This window comes from Nerophis lumbriciformis, linkage group LG05, assembly GCF_033978685.3.
Source record: "Nerophis lumbriciformis linkage group LG05, RoL_Nlum_v2.1, whole genome shotgun sequence".
In the NCBI taxonomy this organism is placed as follows: Eukaryota; Metazoa; Chordata; class Actinopteri; order Syngnathiformes; family Syngnathidae; genus Nerophis; species Nerophis lumbriciformis.
This window is the reverse complement of record NC_084552.2, coordinates 3,226,732-3,247,500: the sequence shown is the minus strand read 5'-3', so window position 1 is coordinate 3,247,500 and position 20,769 is coordinate 3,226,732. Positions and strand designations below refer to the sequence as shown.

Below are 20,769 nucleotides of genomic sequence, written 5' to 3'. Positions count from 1 at the left end.
TGTCCCGGTCATTATTTAGCCTGCACTCAAAAAAAAAAAATCCTGCAGGAACAAAACATTTCAGCGCCCAAATGACATATGCTTTAATTGTCCCCGGGCATATGTTTGCCTTTATTTCCATATTATATTTTATATTATTTAGAGTGGCACTATTGAATATTTAATTTACGCTTGGATTTTTAGTGGATATAAAGCACATTTATACACCCCCCCCCCCCCTGTCCTTGTCAAACAGCAGCGGGACGTGCATCTCTTTGTATTGCTTCATTTACACAATGAATGCATAATTGCTCACTCTTGCATCCCCCCCCCCCATCCTCTTTCTTTAAATGCTTTAATTTGCAAAAGGGGGGATGTGTGAGGATAATGGATGCTTTATGTATACAAAAATATATATATAGTAAAAGGAGGGTGGGGGGGGATTGTACGAAGAGCCCTAACCGGTGCCTCTTAATCACTTCTAGGTTTTAAATCATGATGATGCAGGAGTCGGCCACAGAGACAATAAGCAACAGTTCAATGAGTCAAAATGGAATGAGCGCCCTAAGCAGCAGCCAATTAGAGGCTGGCGGTAGAGATGGGCGATCAAGCGCCGGTGGCGGTGACACGAGCGGCGAAGTAAGCACAGTCGAGCTGCTGCATCTGCAACAACAGCAGGTAAGTTGTGTTCCCCCCCCCCCCATCCCTACCCGCTCTTCCCTCACGCTCCTTTTTATACCCCTCTACCTGTACCATGCCATGCACCCCTCTTCTCTAATGTGGGCTCTGGCACATCTCACTTTGGACCTCTTAGTCATATGTTTATTTGGAGTTTTTTTTTTTTTTTTTTTTTTTTCTCTGGCTATATTTGCAGTGATGTTGCATATGAGTGAGTGTGTGTGTGTGCATGCTGGGCAAGCTAGTGGCCACTAGAGGGCCCCCTTCTTCATTACAAAGCAGCAATAAGACCTTTGGCCAATGCTCCTTTCCTACTGATTTATTTTGCACTGAATTAAAAACACATCTATTTTGAATGGCGCTGGCCGCATGTGTGTGTGTGTGTGTGTGTGTGTGTGCGCTCTTGTATTGTTCCCCTTCTTGAGACATCAACAAGGAAAAGTAGCTTCCATATGAGGAGGTGTGAACAAGTTAGGACATAAATCATGGTCCCAATACGGAAAACCATTGCATCTAATAGAGAATGTCTCATTTGCACCCCTAGTGGTGAAATCTATCATAATTAGAGTAGAGAGATTTTTCAAATTGACTGTGTGTCGGTTTTAAAAGTGCTCCCCCCTCTTGTCAACATATGAAATAACAAGTGTGTGTAAAAATTTGAAGTGCTCCCCCTTTGGCCAACATATGAAATAACAAGTGTGTGTAAGAAATTGAAATTCGCCCCCTTTGGCCAAAATGAATTTAAATAAAATAAAATAAAATAAATATGTATATAGAGACATACTGATAACTTGTAGTAAATAACAAACCAAAAAGAAAAAAAACTGCGATGAGGTGGCGACTTGTCCAGGGTGTACCCCGCCTTCCGCCCGATTGTAGCTGAGATAGGCTCCAGCGCCCCCCGCGACCCCAAAAGGGAATAAGCGGTAGAAAATGGATGGATGGATGGAAAGAAAAAAAAAAGAAAAAAAAAAAAAGAACTAAAATCAGTCTTTTTTCCACAATGTGTCGACTTTTGTCTTTTAAAATTGGGAACCATTCCTCATATTATTTCTGTTTCTGTGATATTGCAATATTTTCTCGTAAAATCATTACTTTTTTATGTAAAATTATTACTTTTTCATGCAAAACGTACATACATTTCTGACTCATTACAATATTGCCAATTTTTTTGTTGTTCTTGTAAAACAGAGACATTTTTTTGGAGTAAAATGATGACTTTTGTCAAGTAAAATTCAGATTATATTATAACATTGCCAAAATGTGAATGTTTTCTTATAAAATTGTGACTTTTGTCGAGTAAAACTACGGCTCTTTTCATAAAAATTGCCAAAATGTTCAGCTTTTTCTTGCAAAATTGCGACTGTTATCGAGGAAAAATCCAACTTTTATCATAACATTGCGCAAATGTTCAATTTTTCTGGTAAAGTTTTGACTGGCGTTGAGTAAAATGACGACTTTTATTATAATACTGCCAAAATTCCAAGTTTTTCTTGTGAAATTCCAACTCATTTTTCACAATAAGCGTTTTTATATTTGCATAGTATGTATATATTATTAATATTGTAAATACAAATCTTTATATATCTCGAAAGGGTGGTCCTAAAGAGTTAGGCATTTTTCGCAGGTCTCAAGAAGGTAACAAATACAAGAATGTTTGTGTGTGTGTGTGTGTGTGTGTGCTCTTGTATTGTCCCCCTTCTTGAGACATCAACAAGGAAAAGTAGCTTCCATATGAGGAGGTGTGAACAAGTTAGGACATAAATCATGGTCCCAATACGGAAAACCATTGCATCTATTAGAGAATGTCTCATTTGCACCCCTAGTGGTGAAATCTATCAAAATTAGAGTGAATTGACTGTGTGTCGTTTTTAAAAGTGCTCCTCCCTGTTGTCAACATATGAAATAACAAGTGTGTGTAAAAAATTTGAAGTGCTCCCCCTTTGGTCAACATATGAAATAACAAGTGTGTGTAAGAAATTGAAATGCGCCCCCTTTGGCCAAAATGAATTTAAATTAAATAAATAAATATGTATATAGAGACATACTGTAATAACTTGAAGTAAATAATGAAGATTAAAAAACAATTACTCTTATAAAATTGGGAGCCATTCCTCATATTATTTCTGTTTCTGTGATATTGCAATATTTTCTCGTAAAATCATTACTTTTTTATGTAAAATGATTACTTTTTTATGCAAAACGGTGACACGTGTCACATAAAATTCTGACTTATCACAATATTTTTTTGAGTAAAATGATGACTTTTGTCATCGTTTTGCCAAACTAAATTCAGATTATTATTATAACATTGCCAAAATGTGAATGTTTTCTTATAAAATTGTGACTTTTGTCGAGTAAAACTACGGCTCTTTTCATAAAAATTGCCAAAATGTTCAGCTTTTTCTTGTAAAATTGCGACTGTTATCGAGGAAAAATCCAACTTTTATCATAACATTGCGCAAATGTTCAATTTTTCTTGTAAAGTTTTGACTCTCAATGAGTAAAATGATGACTTTTATTATAATACTGCCAAAATTCCAAGTTTTTCTTGTGAAATTCCAACTCATTTTTCACAATAAGCGTTTTTATATTTGCATAGTATGCATATATTATTAATGTTGTAAATAAAAATCTTTATATATCTCGAAAGGGTGGTCCTAAAGAGTTAGGCATTTTTCGCAGGACTCAAGAAGGTAACAAATACAAGAATGTGTGTGTGTGTGTGTGTGTGCTCTTGTATTAGTCCCATTCTTGAGACATCAACAAGGAAAAGTAGCTTCCATATGAGGAGGTGTGAACAAGTTAGGACATAAATCATGGTCCCAATACGGAAAACCATTGCATCTAATAGAGAATGTCTCATTTGCACCCCTAGTGGTGAAATCTATCATAATTAGAGTAGAGAGATTTTTCAAATTGACTGCTTGTCGGTTTTAAAAGTGCTCCCCCCTCTTGTCAACATATGAAATAACAAGTGTGTGTAAAAATTAGAAGTGCTCCCCCTTTGGTCAACATATGAAATAACAAGTGTGTGTAAGAAATTGAAATGCGCCCCCTTTGGCCAAAATGAATTTAAATAAAATAAAGTAAATATGTATATAGAGACATACTAATAACTTGAAGTAAATAACGAACCAAAAATTTCCCCCCCAAAAAAAGAAAAAAAAAGAACTAAAATCTGTCTTTTTCTCACAATGTGTTGACTTTTCTCTTATAAAATTGGGAACCATTCCTCATATTATTTCTGTTACAAGTGTGTGTAAAAATTAGAAGTGCTCCCCCTTTGGTCAACATATGAAATAACAAGTGTGTGTAAGAAATTGAAATGCGCCCCCTTTGGCCAAAATGAATTTAAATAAAATAAAATAAATATGTATATAGAGACATACTGTAATAACTTGAAGTAAATAATGAAGATTAAAAAACAATTACAAACCAAAAATCCCCCCCCCCCCCAAAAAAAGAACTAAAATCTGTCTTTTTCTCACAATGTGTCGACTTTTCTCTTTTAAAATTGGGAACCGTTTCTCATATTATTTCTGTTTCTGTGATATTGCAATATTTTCTCGTAAAATGATTACTTATTTATGTAAAATGATTACTTTTTCATGCAAAACGCATCTAATAGAGAATGTCTCATTTGCACCCCTAGTGGTGAAATCTACCAAAATTAGAGTGGAGGGATTTTTCAAATTGACTGTGTGTCGGTTTTAAAAGTGCTCCCCCCTCTTGTCAACATATGAAATAACAAGTGTGTGTAAAAATTAGAAGTGCTCCCCCTTTGGTCAACATATGAAATAACAAGTGTGTGTAAGAAATTGAAATTCGCCCCCTTTGGCCAAAATGAATTTAAATAAAATAAAATAAAATAAATATGTATATAGAGACATACTGATAACTTGTAGTAAATAACAAACCAAAAATTCAAAAAAAAAAAAAAAAAAAAAAGAACTAAAATCAGTCTTTTTTCCACAATGTGTCGACTTTTCTCTTATAAAATTGGGAACCGTTTCCCATATTATTTCTGTTTCTGTGATATTGCAATATTTTCTCGTAAAATCATTACTTTTTTATGTAAAATTATTACTTTTTCATGCAAAACAGTGACACGTGTCACATACATTTCTGACTCATTAGAATATTGCCAATTTTTTTGTTGTTTTTGTAAAACAGAGACATTTTTTTGGAGTAAAATGATGACTTTTGTCAAGTAAAATTCAGATTTTTATTATAACATTGCCAAAATGTGAATGTTTTCTTATAAAATTGTGACTTTTGTCGAGTAAAATTACGGCTCTTTTCATAAAAATTGTCAAAATGTACAGCTTTTTCTTGTAAAATTGCGACTGTTATCGAGGAAAAATCCAACTTTTATCATAACATTGCGCAAATGTTCAATTTTTCTGGTAAAGTTTTGACTCGCGTTGAGTAAAATGACGACTTTTATTATAATACTGCCAAAATTCCAAGTTTTTCTTGTGAAATTCCAACTCATTTTTCACTATAAGCTTTTTTATATTTGCATAGTATGTACAGTGGGGCAAAAAAGTATTTAGTCAGCCACCGATTGTGCAAGTTCTCCCACTTAAAATGATGACAGAGGTCTGTCATTTCCATCATAGGTACACTTCAACTGTGAGAGACAGAATGTGGGAAAAAAATCCAGGAATTCACATTGTAGGAATTTTAAAGAATTTATTTGTAAATTATGGTGGAAAATAAGTATTTGGTCAATAACAAAAATTCAACTCAATACTTTGTAATATAACCTTTGTTGGCAATAACAGAGGTCAAACGATTACTATAGGTCTCTACCAGGTTTGCACACACAGTAGCTGGTATTTTGGCCCATTCCTCCATGCAGATCTTCTCGAGAGCAGTGATGTTTTGGGGCTGAATTTATTTGTAAATTATGGTGGAAAATAAGTATTTGGTCACTTCAAACAAGGAAGATCTCTGGCTCTCACAGACCTGTAACTTCTTCTTTAAGAAGCTCTTCGGTCCTCCACTTGTTACCTGTCTTAATGGCACCTGTTTGAACTTGTTATCTGTATAAAAGACACCTGTCCACAGCCTCAAACAGTCAGACTCCAAACTCCACTATGGCCAAGACCAAAAAGCTGTCGAAGGACACCAGGAAAATAATTGTAGACCTGCACCAGACTGTGAAGAGTGAATCTACAATAGGCAAGTAGCTTGGTGTGAAAAAATTAACTGTGGGAGCAATTATCAGAAAATTGGAAGACATGCAAGACCACTGATAATCTCCCTCGATCTGGGGCTCCACGCAAGATCTCATCCCGTGGGGTCAAAATGATCATGAGAACGGTGAGCAAAAATCCCAGAACCACACGGGGGAACTTGGTGAATGACCTGCAGAGAGCTGAGACCAAAGTAACAAAGGTTACCATCAGTAACACACTACGCCGACAGGGAATCCAATCCTGCAATGCCAGACGTGTCCCCCTGCTTAAGCCAGTGCATGTCCAGGCCCGTCTGAAGTTTGCCAGAGAGCACATGGATGATTGGGAGAATGTCATGTGGTCAGATGAAACCAAAATAGAACTTTTTGGTATAAACTCAACTCGTCGTGTTTGGAGGAAGAAGAATACTGAGTTGCATCCCAAGAACACCATACCTACTGTGAAGCATGGGGGTGGAAACATCCTGCTTTGGGGCTGTTTTTCTGCTAAGGGGACAGGCCGACTGATCCGTGTTAAGGAAAGAATGAATGGGGCCATGTATCGTGAGATTTTGAGCCAAAACCTCCTTCCATCAGTAAGAGCTTTGAAGATGAAACGTGGCTGGGTCTTCCAGCATGACAATGATCCCAAACACACCGCCCGGGCAACGAAGGAGTGGCTCCGTAAGAAGCATTTGAAAGTCCTGGAGTGGCCTAGCCAGTCTCCAGACCTCAACCCCATAGAAAATCTGTGGAGAGAGTTGAAAGTTCGTGTTGCTCGGCGACAGCCCCAAAACATCACTGCTCTCGAGAAGATCTGCATGGAGGAATGGGCCAAAATACCAGCTACTGTGTGTGCAAACCTGGTAAAGACCTATAGTAATCGTTTGACCTCTGTTATTGCCAACAAAGGTTATATTACAAAGTATTGAGTTGAATTTTTGTTATTGACCAAATACTTATTTTCCACCATAATTTACAAATAAATTCTTTAAAAATCCTTCAATGTGAATTCCTGGATTTTTTTTCACATTCTGTCTCTCACAGTTGAAGTGTACCTATGATGAAAATTACAGACCTCTGTCATCATTTTAGTGGGAGAACTTGCACAATTGGTGGCTGACTAAATACTTTTTTGCCCCACTGTACATCATGATCCCAATACGGAAAACCATTGCATCTAATAGAGAATGTCTCATTTGCACCCCTAGTGGTGAAATCTATCAAAAATTAGAGTGGAGGGATTTTTCAAATTGACTGCGCGCCGCTAGGAATTTTGGGCCCCATGAAAATAATCTTTACAGGGCCCCCAACACAGTGTCATTATTTTTTCTGTATTATAATTTCATCATCATTAGGGGCCTCTCTGCCCCCCCCCCCCCCCCCCTCCATCATGGGCCCCTAGAATCCGTCTCCTTTACCCCCCCACCCTTTTCGGTGCCCCTGTTTAAAAGTGTTCCCCCCTCTTGTCAACATATGAAATAACAAGTGTGTGTAAAAATTAGAAGTGCTCCCCCTTTGGTCAACATATGAAATAACAAGTGTGTGTAAGAAATTGAAATTTGCCCCCTTTGGCCAAAATGAATTTAAATAAAATAAAATAAATATGTATATAGAGACATACTGATAACTTGAAGTAAATAACGAACCAAAAATTCCGCCCCCCCCCAAAAAAAAAAGAACTAAAATCTGTCTTTTTCTCACAATGTGTTGACTTTTCTCTTATAAAATTGGGAGCCATTCCTCATATTATTTCTGTTTCTGTGATATTGCAATATTTTCTCGTAAAATGATTACTTTTTTATGTAAAATGATTACTTTTTCATGCAAAACGCATCTAATAGAGAATGTCTCATTTGCACCCCTAGTGGTGAAATCTATCAAAATTAGAGTGGAGGGATTTTTCAAATTGACTGCGTGTCGGTTTTAAAAGTGCTCCCCCCTCTTGTCAACATATGAAATAACAAGTGTGTGTAAAAAATTGAAGTGCTCCCCCTTTGGCCAACATATTAGTGTGTGTAAGAAATTGAAATGCGCCCCCTTTGGCCAAAATGAATTTAAATAAAATAAAATAAATATGTATATAGAGACATACTGATAACTTGAAGTAAATAACGAACCAAAAATTCCCCCCCCCAAAAAAAAAGAAAAAAAAAAAGAACTAAAATCTGTCTTTTTCTCACAATGTGTTGACTTTTCTCTTATAAAATTGGGAACCATTCCTCATATAATTTCTGTTACAAGTGTGTGTAAAAATTAGAAGTGCTCCCCCTTTGGTCAACATATGAAATAACAAGTGTGTGTAAGAAATTGAAATGCGCCCCCTTTGGCCAAAATGAATTTAAATAAAATAAAATAAATATGTATATAGAGACATACTGTAATAACTTGACATAAATAATAAAGATTAAAAAACAATTACAAAACAAAAATTTCAAAAAAAAGAACTAAAATCAGTCTTTTTCTCACAATGTGTCGACTTTTCTCTTGTAAAATTGGGAACCATTCCTCATATTATTTCTGTTTCTGTGATATTGCAATATTTTCTCGTAAAATTATTACTTTTTTTTATGTAAAATGATTACTTTTTAATGCAAAACGGTGACATGTGTCACATAAAATTCTGACTTATCACAATATTGCCAATTTTTTTTTGTTGTTCTTGTAAAACAGTGACATTTTTTTTACTAAAATTATGACTTTTGTCAAGTAAAATTCTGATTATATTATAACATTGCCAAAATGTGAATGTTTTCTTATAAAATTGGGAAATTTGTCGAGTAAAATTTTTTCTCTTTTCATAAAAATTGCCAAAATGTTCAGCTTTTTCTTGTAAAATTGCGACAGTTATTGAGAAAAAATCCAACTTTTATCATAACATTGCGCAAATGTTCAATTTTTCTGGTAAAGTTTTGTAAAATGACGACTTGTATCATAATACTGCCAAAATTCCAAGTTTTTCTTGTGAAATTCCAACTCATTTTTCACAATAAGCGTTTTTTATATTTGCATAGTATGCATATATTATTAATGGTTTAAATACAAATCTTTATATATCTCGAAAGGGTGGTCCTAAAGAGTTAGGCATTTTTCGCAGGTCTCAAGAAGGTAACAAATACAAGAATGTGTGTGTGTGTGTGAGGGTATTCGTCAAAGTCAGGCGCCAGCGGAGCAAAAGTGCCTGTTGTTGTCTTTTCACGGTGAATGATGGCTTTGACAGTTAGCCAAAAGAGCAGCGGGGGATCAGGTCAAGGGGGTCCGCTCATGGGGTTGTGTCCTCCTTTTGGGTTTGGTGGCCATTTCCATGCATTCGTATGTGTGTGTGTGTGTGTGTGTGTGTGTGTGTGTGTGGAGGCAGCTGAAGCCCCGTGGTGGTGTTTGCAGGGTGGTGGGAGTCAGTGTAGCAAAATGAAGCATGTCCTCCAGGCCCCTCATGCCATCCCTCACCCACCCCATGCACCCGCCAGTCCAGCGGTGGTGCTGGCGGCGTCAAACGGCCGCTCTTTATCGCCACGCCGCCACTCTTTCTACACACACACACACACACCTGATTGGGGTCACTCCTCTGCCTCTCGCCGCCATGACTCTCGAAGAGTTGAAGGGAGTTTGGTGGAGGTGGCACTCGGCATTTTTACGTATTTATATATTTATATCCCACATGAAATACTCGTAAAGCATTGAAGGAGGGTTTGGAATAACAAAACGACAGAGCTAAGATAGTAAATAAAATGTCTGGTTAGGGGTGTGAATCTTTGGGAGCCATAACGATTCGATTAAGTGTTCAACTTCAGCCTAAACACTTTCGGTCTGCAACATTTTCATTTTCATTTTCAATCTATGAATGTACAACTGTTTGTTTATTTTGTTGACCATTGACCGAAGAATAATAATAAACTAAGATTCGGATTCCTGGGTGACGATTGGATTCAGAATAGATTCTTGATTCAAATCGATTCTCGCAATGTATTTTTTGGTATAATGAATATAAATTACATTTTTCAAAGCAGGGTACAGGTTAGACAAGCTCTTTCTGGTTGCATGGAGATGACCTGAAAATACTTTTTTTTTTAAATGTATTCTTGAAAGACAAAATATATATATTTTTTGAGTAAATATTATTTTTATTTTTTTTTGGGGGGGGTGGGGTGGGATTATGAATTGATTTAAAATCGAGATGAAAAACATTTTTCTAAAAATTCTTATTTTTGTAATTATTTTATTTTATTGTATTTTTTGTTTTAATTATGAATTGACTTGGAAGTCTTTCTAAAAAAATATTCTTGCATGAAAAATGTTTTTGTATTTTTTGTAAAATTTGTATATATTTTAAAAATTTTATTTTTGAAAATTATGAATCGATTTACACGTTTGTATAATTGGGATGAGTAAGAAGTCTTTCTAAAATGTTTATTCTTGTAAGAAAAGAATATCATTTTGTACTTTTTTAAATTGTATTTGGTTTTTCAATAGATTTTTGAAAATTATGAATCGATTTAGAATCGGGATGAAACAAATGGTTTTTTCAAAAAACTATTCTTCTAATTATGATTTATTTAATTTAATTATGAATTGTTTTAGGATCGGGAAAAATAAGAAGTTTTTCAAAAATGTTTTACCCTTGTAAGAAAAAAAAAATAGATTTTTATTTTTTATGATTTGATTTAGAATCAGGATGAAACTTTTTTTTTCTTTTTTTTAACTGTGTTCTTCTAATTATTAATTATTTTATTTTGTATTTTTTTGAAAATTATTAATTGATTTAGAATTGGTATGAATGAACTCTTTCTAAAACATGTATTCTTGCATGAAAAATGTTTTAAAATAAAAATAAAAATGTTTTCAATTGATTTTTGAAAATTATGAATCCATTTAGAATCGGGATGGAACAATTTGGTTTTTTTTTAAAATAATGTGTACTTAGAAGTCTTTCTAAAACATGTATTCTTGCATGAAATTTAGAACCGGGATGACCAAGAAATCTTTCAAAAACATTTGTTTTTGTAAGAAAAAAAAATATTTTTGTACTTATTTTTGGATTTTTGAAAATCATGAATCGATTTCGAATCGGGATGACACAATTTATTTTTCTAAAAAAAAATGTATTCTTGTAATTACAACGTATTTGATTTTGTATTTTTTGGAAAATGATGAATTGATTTAGAATCGGCATGAATAAGGAGTCTTTCTAAAACATGTATTCTTGCATGAAAAATGTTTTAAAATATTTGTATTTATTTTTTAAATTGATTTTTGAAAATTATAAATCGAATCGGGGTGAAACACATTTTTTTCCCAAAAATTTAGAATTTAGATTTAGAATTGGGATAAATAAGAAGTTTTTCAAATTTTTTTTACTCTTGTAAGAAAAAAATAAGAATTTTAGAATAAAAAAAAAATAAAAAAATTAAATTATGAATTGATTTAGAATCGGGATGAAACTTTTTTATTTTTATTTTTATTTTTTTAAACTTTGTTCTTGTAATTATTAATCATTTTATTTTGTATTTTTGTTGTTTTGAAAAACATTTTTTAACTGATTTTTGAAAATTATGAATCCATTTAGAATCGGGATGACCGAGAAATCTTTCAAAAACATGTATTCTTATAAGAAAAGAAAAACATTTTTGTACTTATTTTTGAATTGAATTTTGAAAATTATGAATCAATTTAGAATCGGGATGAAACAAAAATGTTAAAAAAAAAAAAAAATGTGTTCTTGTAATTATAATTTATTTAATTTGGTATTTTTTTGAAAATGATGAATTGATTTAGAATCAGTATGAATAAGGACTCTTTCTAAAACATGTATTCTTGCATGAAAAATGTTTTAAAATATATATATATATTTTTTAAATTTATTTTTGAAAATTATGAATCCATTTAGAATGGGGATGACCAAGAAATCTTTAAAGAAAAAATAAAAAAAAATAAAAATTTGTACTTATTTTTGGATTTTTTAATTGATTTTTGAAAATTATGAATCCATTTAGAATCGGGATGACCAAGAAATCTTTCAAAAACATGTATCCTTATAAAAAAAAAAAAAAAATGTTTGTACTTATTTTTGAATTGATTTTTGAAAATTATGAATCGATTTAGAATCGGGATGAAACAAAAATGTTTAAAAAAAAAAAAAAAATGTGTTCTTGTAATTATAATTTATTTAATTTAGAATTTTTTTGAAAATGATTAATTGATTTAGAATCGGTATGAATAAGGAGTCTTTCTAAAACATGTATTCTTGCATGAAAAATGTTTTAAAATATATATATATATATTTTTTAAATTTATTTTTGAAAATTATGAATCCATTTAGAATGGGGATGACCAAGAAATCTTTCAAAAACATGTGTTCTTGTAAGAAAAAAAATTAAAATGTGTACTTATTTTTGGATTTTTTAATTGATTTTTGAAAATTATGAATCCATTTAGAATCGGGATGAAACAAAACTGTTTAAAAAAAAAAAAAATTTGTTCTTGTAATTATAATTTATTTAATTTAGAATTTTTTTGAAAATGATGAATTGATTTAGAATCGGTATGAATAAGGAGTCTTTCTAAAACATGTATTCTTGCATGAAAAATGTTTTAAAATATATATATATATATTTTTTAAATTTATTTTTGAAAATTATGAATCCATTTAGAATCGGGATGACCAAGAAATCTTTCAAAAACATGTATTGTTGTAAGAAAAAAAATAAAAAATTTGTACTTATTTTTGGATTTTTTAATTGATTTTTGAAAATTATGAATCCATTTAGAATCGGGATGACCAAGAAATCTTTCAAAAACATGTATCCTTATAAAAAAAAATAAAAAATGTTTGTACTTATTTTTGAATTGATTTTTGAAAATTATGAATCGATTTAGAATCGGGATGAAACAATAATGTTAAAAAAAAAAAAAAATGTGTTCTTGTAATTATAATTTATTTAATTTAGAATTTTTTTGAAAATGATGAATTGATTTAGAATCGGTATGAATAAGGAGTCTTTCTAAAACATGTATTCTTGCATGAAAAATGTTTTAAAATATATATATATATTTTTTTAAATTTATTTTTGAAAATTATGAATCCATTTAGAATGGGGATGACCAAGAAATCTTTCAAAAACATGTATTCTTGTAAGAAAAAAAATACACATTTTTTGTACTTATTTGGGGATTTTTTAATTGCTTTTTGAAAACTATGAATACATTTAGAATCGGGATGACCGAGAAATCTTTCAAAAACATGTATTCTTACAAGAAAAAAAAAATGTTTGTACTTATTTTTGAATTGATTTTTGAAAATTATGAATCGATTTAGAATCGGGATGAAACAAAAATGTGTGTTCTTGTAATTATAATTTATTTAATTTAGAATTTTTTTGAAAATGATGAATTGATTTAGAATCGGTATGAATAAGGAGTCTTTCTAAAACATGTATTCTTGTATGAAAAATGTTTTAAAATATTTGTATTTATTTTTTAAATTGATTTTTGAAAATTATGAATCGAACCGGGATGAAAACAATTTTTTTACCCAAAATTTAGAATTTAGATTTAGAAATGGGATAAATAAGAAGTTTTTCGAAAAAAATGTACTCTTGTAAGAAAAAAATTTTTTTTAGAATTAAAAAAAATAAAAAAATAAAAATTATGAATTGATTTAGAATCGGGATGAAACTTTTTTTTTTTTTTTTTTTTTTAAACTTTGTTCTTGTAATTATTAATTATTTTATTTTGTATTTTTGTTGTTTTGAAAAAAAATGTTTAACTGATTTTTGATGACCGAGAAATCTTTCAAAAACATTTATTCTTGTAAGAAAAAAAAAAAATTGTATTTTTGAATTGATATTTGAAAATTATGAATCGATTTAGAATCGGGATGAAACAATTCTTTTTTTTCTAAAAAAAAATGTGTTCTTGTAATTATAATTTATTTAATGTAGAATTTTTTTTTAAATGATGAATTGAATTAGAATCGGTCTTTCTAAAACATGTATTCTTGCATGAAAAATGTTTTAAAATACATATACATTTTTTTTTTATTTTTTTTTTTTGAAAATTATGAATCCATTTCGAATGGGGATGACCAAGAAATCTTTCAAAAACATGTATTCTTGTAAGAAAAAAAATAAAAATTTGTACTTATTTTTGGATTTTTTAATTGATTTTTGAAAATTATGAATCTATTTAGAATCGGGATGAAAACAAACCGCGATTTGGAAATGAATCGATTTTTTTTGTGCACCCTTACTAGTTAGTGTACTCTCAAATTGACTAAGAGCTTGTTCCGGGGTGTGTGTGTGTGTGTGTGTGTGTGTGTGTGTGTGTGTGTGTGTGTGTGTGTGTGTGTGTGTGTGTGCACGCTTTATAAAAAGAGGCCGGCCCGTCGTGCCTTCTTCCAACCCAGAAACAGACACATTGAAATGAGCAGTCCAGCTAACAGGTCTCTGGAGGCTTTTTAAAAATCCTGGGCCCTTGTGCTGTTAACTTCACTCGCGCGCGCGCGCACACACACACACACTGCACAAAAAGGTCCATCCACAGACAAAAGATGGAGGATGCATTTGCTTGTATTGTTTGACACGCGAGCGAAGGAAGGGAGGCTCTCTGCGTGAATGACAGCACGCATGCATGGCTGTTTACCGAGCATCAGACTATTTGCAGGGCTCTAATTTTCCTTCCATATTTGACATTGAGTGGTCCGGCGGGTATAAGAAGCTGCAGTCTCTCATCACGCTGCTGGAGGGATGATTAATAATAAGCACTGATGAATTCTCCCCCCCCACATGTCCCTCTGGGTTCTGCCATTACCTAGCAGCTTCCCAAATACCACCTGCAGCTATAATTAGAAAATCAGCATCTTAAGGTCTCTCGCCTTAGATTGGACCTCGTAGGGCTAAGTTACACCGGAGCAATTTTTCAACGTAGCACTTTTTTTTTTTTTTTAAATCCTCCCCCACAAAATATGCAATGCAAACAAAGGACGTCGAATACAAGCCATACTGAAACAACCCTGAAAGTTGTTTAATGGGAGTTTTGGGATAATTCAGCCTCAAAGACAGTTTTGTTTACCAACATGGAATTTAAAGGGGAACATTATCACAAATTCAGAAGGGTTAAAACCATTAAAAATCAGTTCCCAGTGGTTTATTTTATTTTTCGAAGTTTTTTTCAAAATTTTACCCATCACGCAATAACCATCGTTATATACACCCGTCCATTTTCCTGTGACGTCACATAGTGATGCCAACACAAACAAACATGGCGCATACAACAGCAAGATATAGCGACATTAGCTCGGATTCAGACTCGGATTTCAGCGGCTTAAGCGATTCAACAGATTACGCAAAAAAACCAAAACAAACAACAACAACAAACAAACAAAAAACAGGAACACGAACACAAAACCTCACAATAATGTCTGATTGAATGCTAAAAACGTTATGACAAACCGCCTTAAAATGCGGAACGAAATTAAAAAATTTTTTACTGAATGAGACACCCAGAATGTACATGAAAATAAAGAATGTGGGATTTACAATATCAACTATGAAAGATAAAACACTGAATATTGACAACATATGAACGTCACACCCCCTCTCGATCGACATATTTTACAATCAAGCGAAACGCAACAAACACAACGAAATATGAACGAAAAAAACCCCACCGAAAGACAGTGGACTCATGTGAATGTGAGTGATAAAAAAAACACAAAACAAACAAACAAACAAAAAGGAACACTAACACAAAATCTCACAATAATGTATGATTGAATGCTAAAAACGCTATGACAAACCGCCTTAAAAAGCGGAATGGAATTTTTTATTTTTTTACTGAATGAGACACCCAGAATGTACATGAAAATAAAGAATGTGGGATTTACAATATTAACTATGAAAGATAAAACACTGAATATTGACAACATATGAACGTCACACCCCCTCTCGACCGACATATTTTACAATCAAGCGAAACGCAACAAACACAACGAAATATGAACGAAAAAGCCCCCCACCGAAAGACAGTGGAATCATGTGAGCATGAGTGATTAAAAAAACCCAAAACAAACAACAACAACAAACAAACGAAAAACAGGAACACTAACACAAAACCTCACAATAATGTCTGATTGAATGCTAAAAACGCTATGACAAACCGCCTTAAAAAGCGGAATGGATTTTTTTTTTTTTTTTACTGAATGAGACACCCAGAATGTACAAGACAATAAAGAATGTGGGATTTACAATATTAACTTTGAAAGATAAAACACTGAATATTGACAACATATGAACGTCACACCCCCTCTCGACCGACATATTTTACAATCAAGCGAAACGCAACAAACACAACGAAATATGAACGAAAAAACCCCCCACCGAAAGACAGTGGAATCATGTGAGCATGAGTGATTAAAAAAACCCAAAACAAACAACAACAACAAACAAACGAAAAACAGGAACACTAACACAAAACCTCACAATAATGTCTGATTGAATGCTAAAAACGCTATGACAAACCGCCTTAAAAAGCGGAATGGATTTTTTTTTTTTTTTTTACTGAATGAGACACCCAGAATGTACAAGACAATAAAGAATGTGGGATTTACAATATTAACTTTGAAAGATAAAACACTGAATATTGACAACATATGAACGTCACACCCCCTCTCGACCGACATATTTTACAATCAAGCGAAACGCAACAAACACAACGAAATATGAACGAAAAAACCCCCCACCGAAAGACAGTGGAATCATGTGAGCATGAGTGATTAAAAAAACCCAAAACAAACAACAACAACAAACAAACGAAAAACAGGAACACTAACACAAAACCTCACAATAATGTCTGATTGAATGCTAAAAACGCTATGACAAACCGCCTTAAAAAGCGGAATGGATTTTTTTTTTTTTTTTTACTGAATGAGACACCCAGAATGTACAAGACAATAAAGAATGTGGGATTTACAATATTAACTTTGAAAGATAAAACACTGAATATTGACAACATATGAACGTCACACCCCCTCTCGATCGACATATTTTACAATCAAGCGAAACGCAACAAACACAACGAAATATGAACGAAAAAAACCCCACCGAAAGACAGTGGACTCATGTGAATGTGAGTGATTAAAAAACCACAAAACAAACAAACAAAAAACAGAAACACTAACACAAAACCTCACAATAATGTCTGATTGAATGCTAAAAACGTTATGACAGACCGCCTGCAAAAACGGACTGGAATTTTACATTTTTTTACTGAATGAGACACCCAGACTGTACATGAAAATAAAGAATGTGGGATTTACAATATTAACTATGAAAGATAAAACACTGAATATTGACAACATATGAACGTCACACCCCCTCTCGATCGACATATTTTACAATCAAGCGAAACGCAACAAACACAACGAAATATGAACGAAAAAAAAAACCCCACCGAAAGACAGTGGACTCATGTGAGTGTGAGTGATAAAAAACCCACAAAACAAACAAACAAACAAAAAGGAACACTAACACAAAATCTCACAATAATGTATGATTGAATGCTAAAAACGCTATGACAAACCGCCTTAAAAAGCGGAATGGAATTTTTTATTTTTTTACTGAATGAGACACCCAGAATGTACATGAAAATAAAGAATGTGGGATTTACAATATTAACTATGAAAGATAAAACACTGAATATTGACAACATATGAACGTCACACCCCCTCTCGATCGACATATTTTACAATCAAGCGAAACGCAACAAACACAACGAAATATGAACGAAAAAAAACCCACCGAAAGACAGTGGACTCATGTGAGTGTGAGTGATAAAAAAACCGCAAAACAAACAAACAAACAAAAAGGAACACTAACACAAAATCTCACAATAATGTATGATTGAATGCTAAAAACGCTATGACAAACCGCCTTAAAAAGCGGAATGGAATTTTTTATTTTTTTACTGAATGAGACACCCAGAATGTACATGAAAATAAAGAATGTGGGATTTACAATATTAACTATGAAAGATAAAACACTGAATATTGACAACATATGAACGTCACACCCCCTCTCGATCGACATATTTTACAATCAAGCGAAACGCAACAAACACAACGAAATATGAACGAAAAAAAACCCCACCGAAAGACAGTGGAATCATGTGAGCATGAGTGATTAAAAAACCCCCAAAACAAACAACAACAACAAACAAACAAAAAACAGAAACACTAACACAAAACCTCACAATAATGTCTGATTGAATGCTAAAAACGTTATGACAACCCGCCTGCAAAAACAGACTGGAATTTTAAATTTTTTTACTGAATGAGACACCCTGAATGTACATGAAAATAAAGAATGTGGGATTTACAATATTATCTATGAAAGATAAAACACTGAATATTGACAACATATGAACGTCACACCCCCTCTCGACCGACATATTTTACAATCAAGCGAAACGCAACAAACATAACAAAATATGAACGGAAAACCCCCCCCACCGAAAGACAGTGGAATCATGTGAGCATGAGTGATTAAAAAAACCCAAAACAAACAACAACAACAAACAAACGAAAAACAGGAACACTAACACAAAACCTCACAATAATGTCTGATTGAGTGCTAAAAACATTATGACAAACCGCCTTAAAAAGCGGAATGGATTTTTTTTTTTTTTTTTTTTACTGAATGAGACACCCAGAATGTACATGAAAATAAAGAATGTGGGATTTACAATATTAACTATGAAAGATAAAACACTGAATATTGACAACATATCAACGTCACACCCCCTCTCGATCGACATATTTTACAATCAAGCGAAACGCAACAAACACAACGAAATATGAACGAAAAAAAAACCCCACCGAAAGACAGTGGAATCATGTGAATGTGAGTGATAAAAAAACCACAAAACAAACAAACAAACAAAAAGGAACACTAACACAAAATCTCACAATAATGTCTGATTGAATGCTAAAAACGCTATGACAAACCGCCTTAAAAAGCGGAATGGAATTTTTTATTTTTTTACTGAATGAGACACCCAGAATGTACATGAAAATAAAGAATGTGGGATTTACAATATTAACTATGAAAGATAAAACACTGAATATTGACAACATATGAACGTCACACCCCCTCTCGATCGACATATTTGACAATTAAGCGAAACGCAACAAACACAACGAAATATGAACGAAAAAAACCCCCACCGAAAGACAGTGGAATCATGTGAGCATGAGTGATTAAAAAACCCCAAAACAAACAACAACAACAAACAAACAAAAAACAGGAACACTAATACAAAACCTCACAATGATGTCTGATTGAAAGCTAAAAACGTTATGACAGACCACCTTAAAAAGCGGAACGGAATTTTTTACTGAATGAGACACCCAGAATGTACATGAAAATAAAGAATGTGGGATTTACAATATTAACTATGAAAGATAAAACACTGAATATTGACAACATATGAACGTCACACCCCCTCTCGATCGACATATTTTACAATCAAGCGAAACGCAACAAACACAACGAAATATGAACGAAAAAAACCCCCACCGAAAGACAGTGGAATCATGTGAGCATGAGTGATTAAAAAAACCCCAAAACAAACAACAACAACAAACAAACAAAAAACAGGAACACTAACACGGATGGTTGTAGTCTGGAGGCAGGTAGCGAAAACGAAATTGAAGAAGAAACTGAAGCTATTGAGCCATATCGGTTTGAACCGTATGCAAGCGAAACCGACGAAAACGACACGACAGCCAGCGACACGGGAGAAAGCGAGGACGAATTCGGCGATCGCCTTCTAACCAACGATTGGTATGTGTTTGTTTGGCATTAAAGGAAACTAACAACTATGAACTAGGTTTACAGCATATGAAATACATTTGGCAACAACATGCACTTTGAGAGTGCAGACAGCCCAATTTTCATCAATTGATATATTCTGTAGATATACCCTCATCCGCTATCTTTTCCTGAAAGCTGATCTGTCCAGTTTTGGAGTTGATGTCAGCAGGCCAGGGAAGCTAGGGTCCATAGGGGGTTTAGCTCGCTCGTCTGCGGGAACAAACTGCCGCCATTGCTTGCCGTGCTACCGAGTCCTTTGTCCCTGAATTGCTCACACACTCCGGCAGATTCAATGGGGGTCTGGCGGCAGATTTCTTTGACTTTATGGTTGGAAATGCATCTGCTTTGAGTGTCGCAGGATATCCACACATTCTTGCCATCTCTGTCGTAGCATAGCTTTCGTCGGTAAAGTGTGCGGAACAAACGTCCAATTTCTTGCCACTTTGGCATCTTTGGGCCACTGGTGCAACTTGAATCCATCCCTGTTCGTGTTGTTACACCCTCCGACAACACACCGACGAGGCATGATGTCTCCAAGGTACGGAAAACAGTTGAAAAAACAGAAAATAACAGAGCTGATTTGACTCGGTGTTTGAGAAAATGGCGGATTGCTTCCCGAGAGCGAATAATAGAAAGGCGTTTAATTCGCCAAAATTCACCCATTTAGAGTTCGGAAATCGGTTAAAAAAATATTGGGGGGGGGGGTGTTAGGGCGGGGGGCGGGGCGTGGTTGGGGGCGTGGTTAAGAGGGGAGGGGTATATTTACAGCTAGAATTCACCAAGTCAATTATTTTATGTATATATATATATATATATATATATATATATATATATATATATATATATAAGAAATACTTGACTTTCAGTGAATTCTAGCTATAAATATATATTTATTTTATTTCATATATATATATATATATATATATATATATATATATATATATATATATATATATATATATATATATATATATATATATATATATATATAAAAATAAGAGAAATACTTGAATTTCAGTGTTCATTTATTTACACATATACACACACATAACACTCATCTAC

The 20,769-nt window shown here is 33.3% G+C and overlaps 1 protein-coding gene across 1 annotated transcript in view; it reads left to right on the top strand.

The window, feature by feature from the left end:
• The window catches only part of foxp2 (forkhead box P2), a 476,912-nt gene that overhangs the window by 194,716 nt on the left and 261,427 nt on the right, over positions 1 to 20,769 (top strand). Inside the window, exon 4 of the mRNA XM_061961406.1 lies at positions 465 to 657. Coding sequence (XP_061817390.1) covers positions 475 to 657 — 183 coding nt within the window. The 5' untranslated portion in view covers positions 465 to 474. The remainder of the gene's footprint in view (positions 1 to 464; positions 658 to 20,769) is intronic.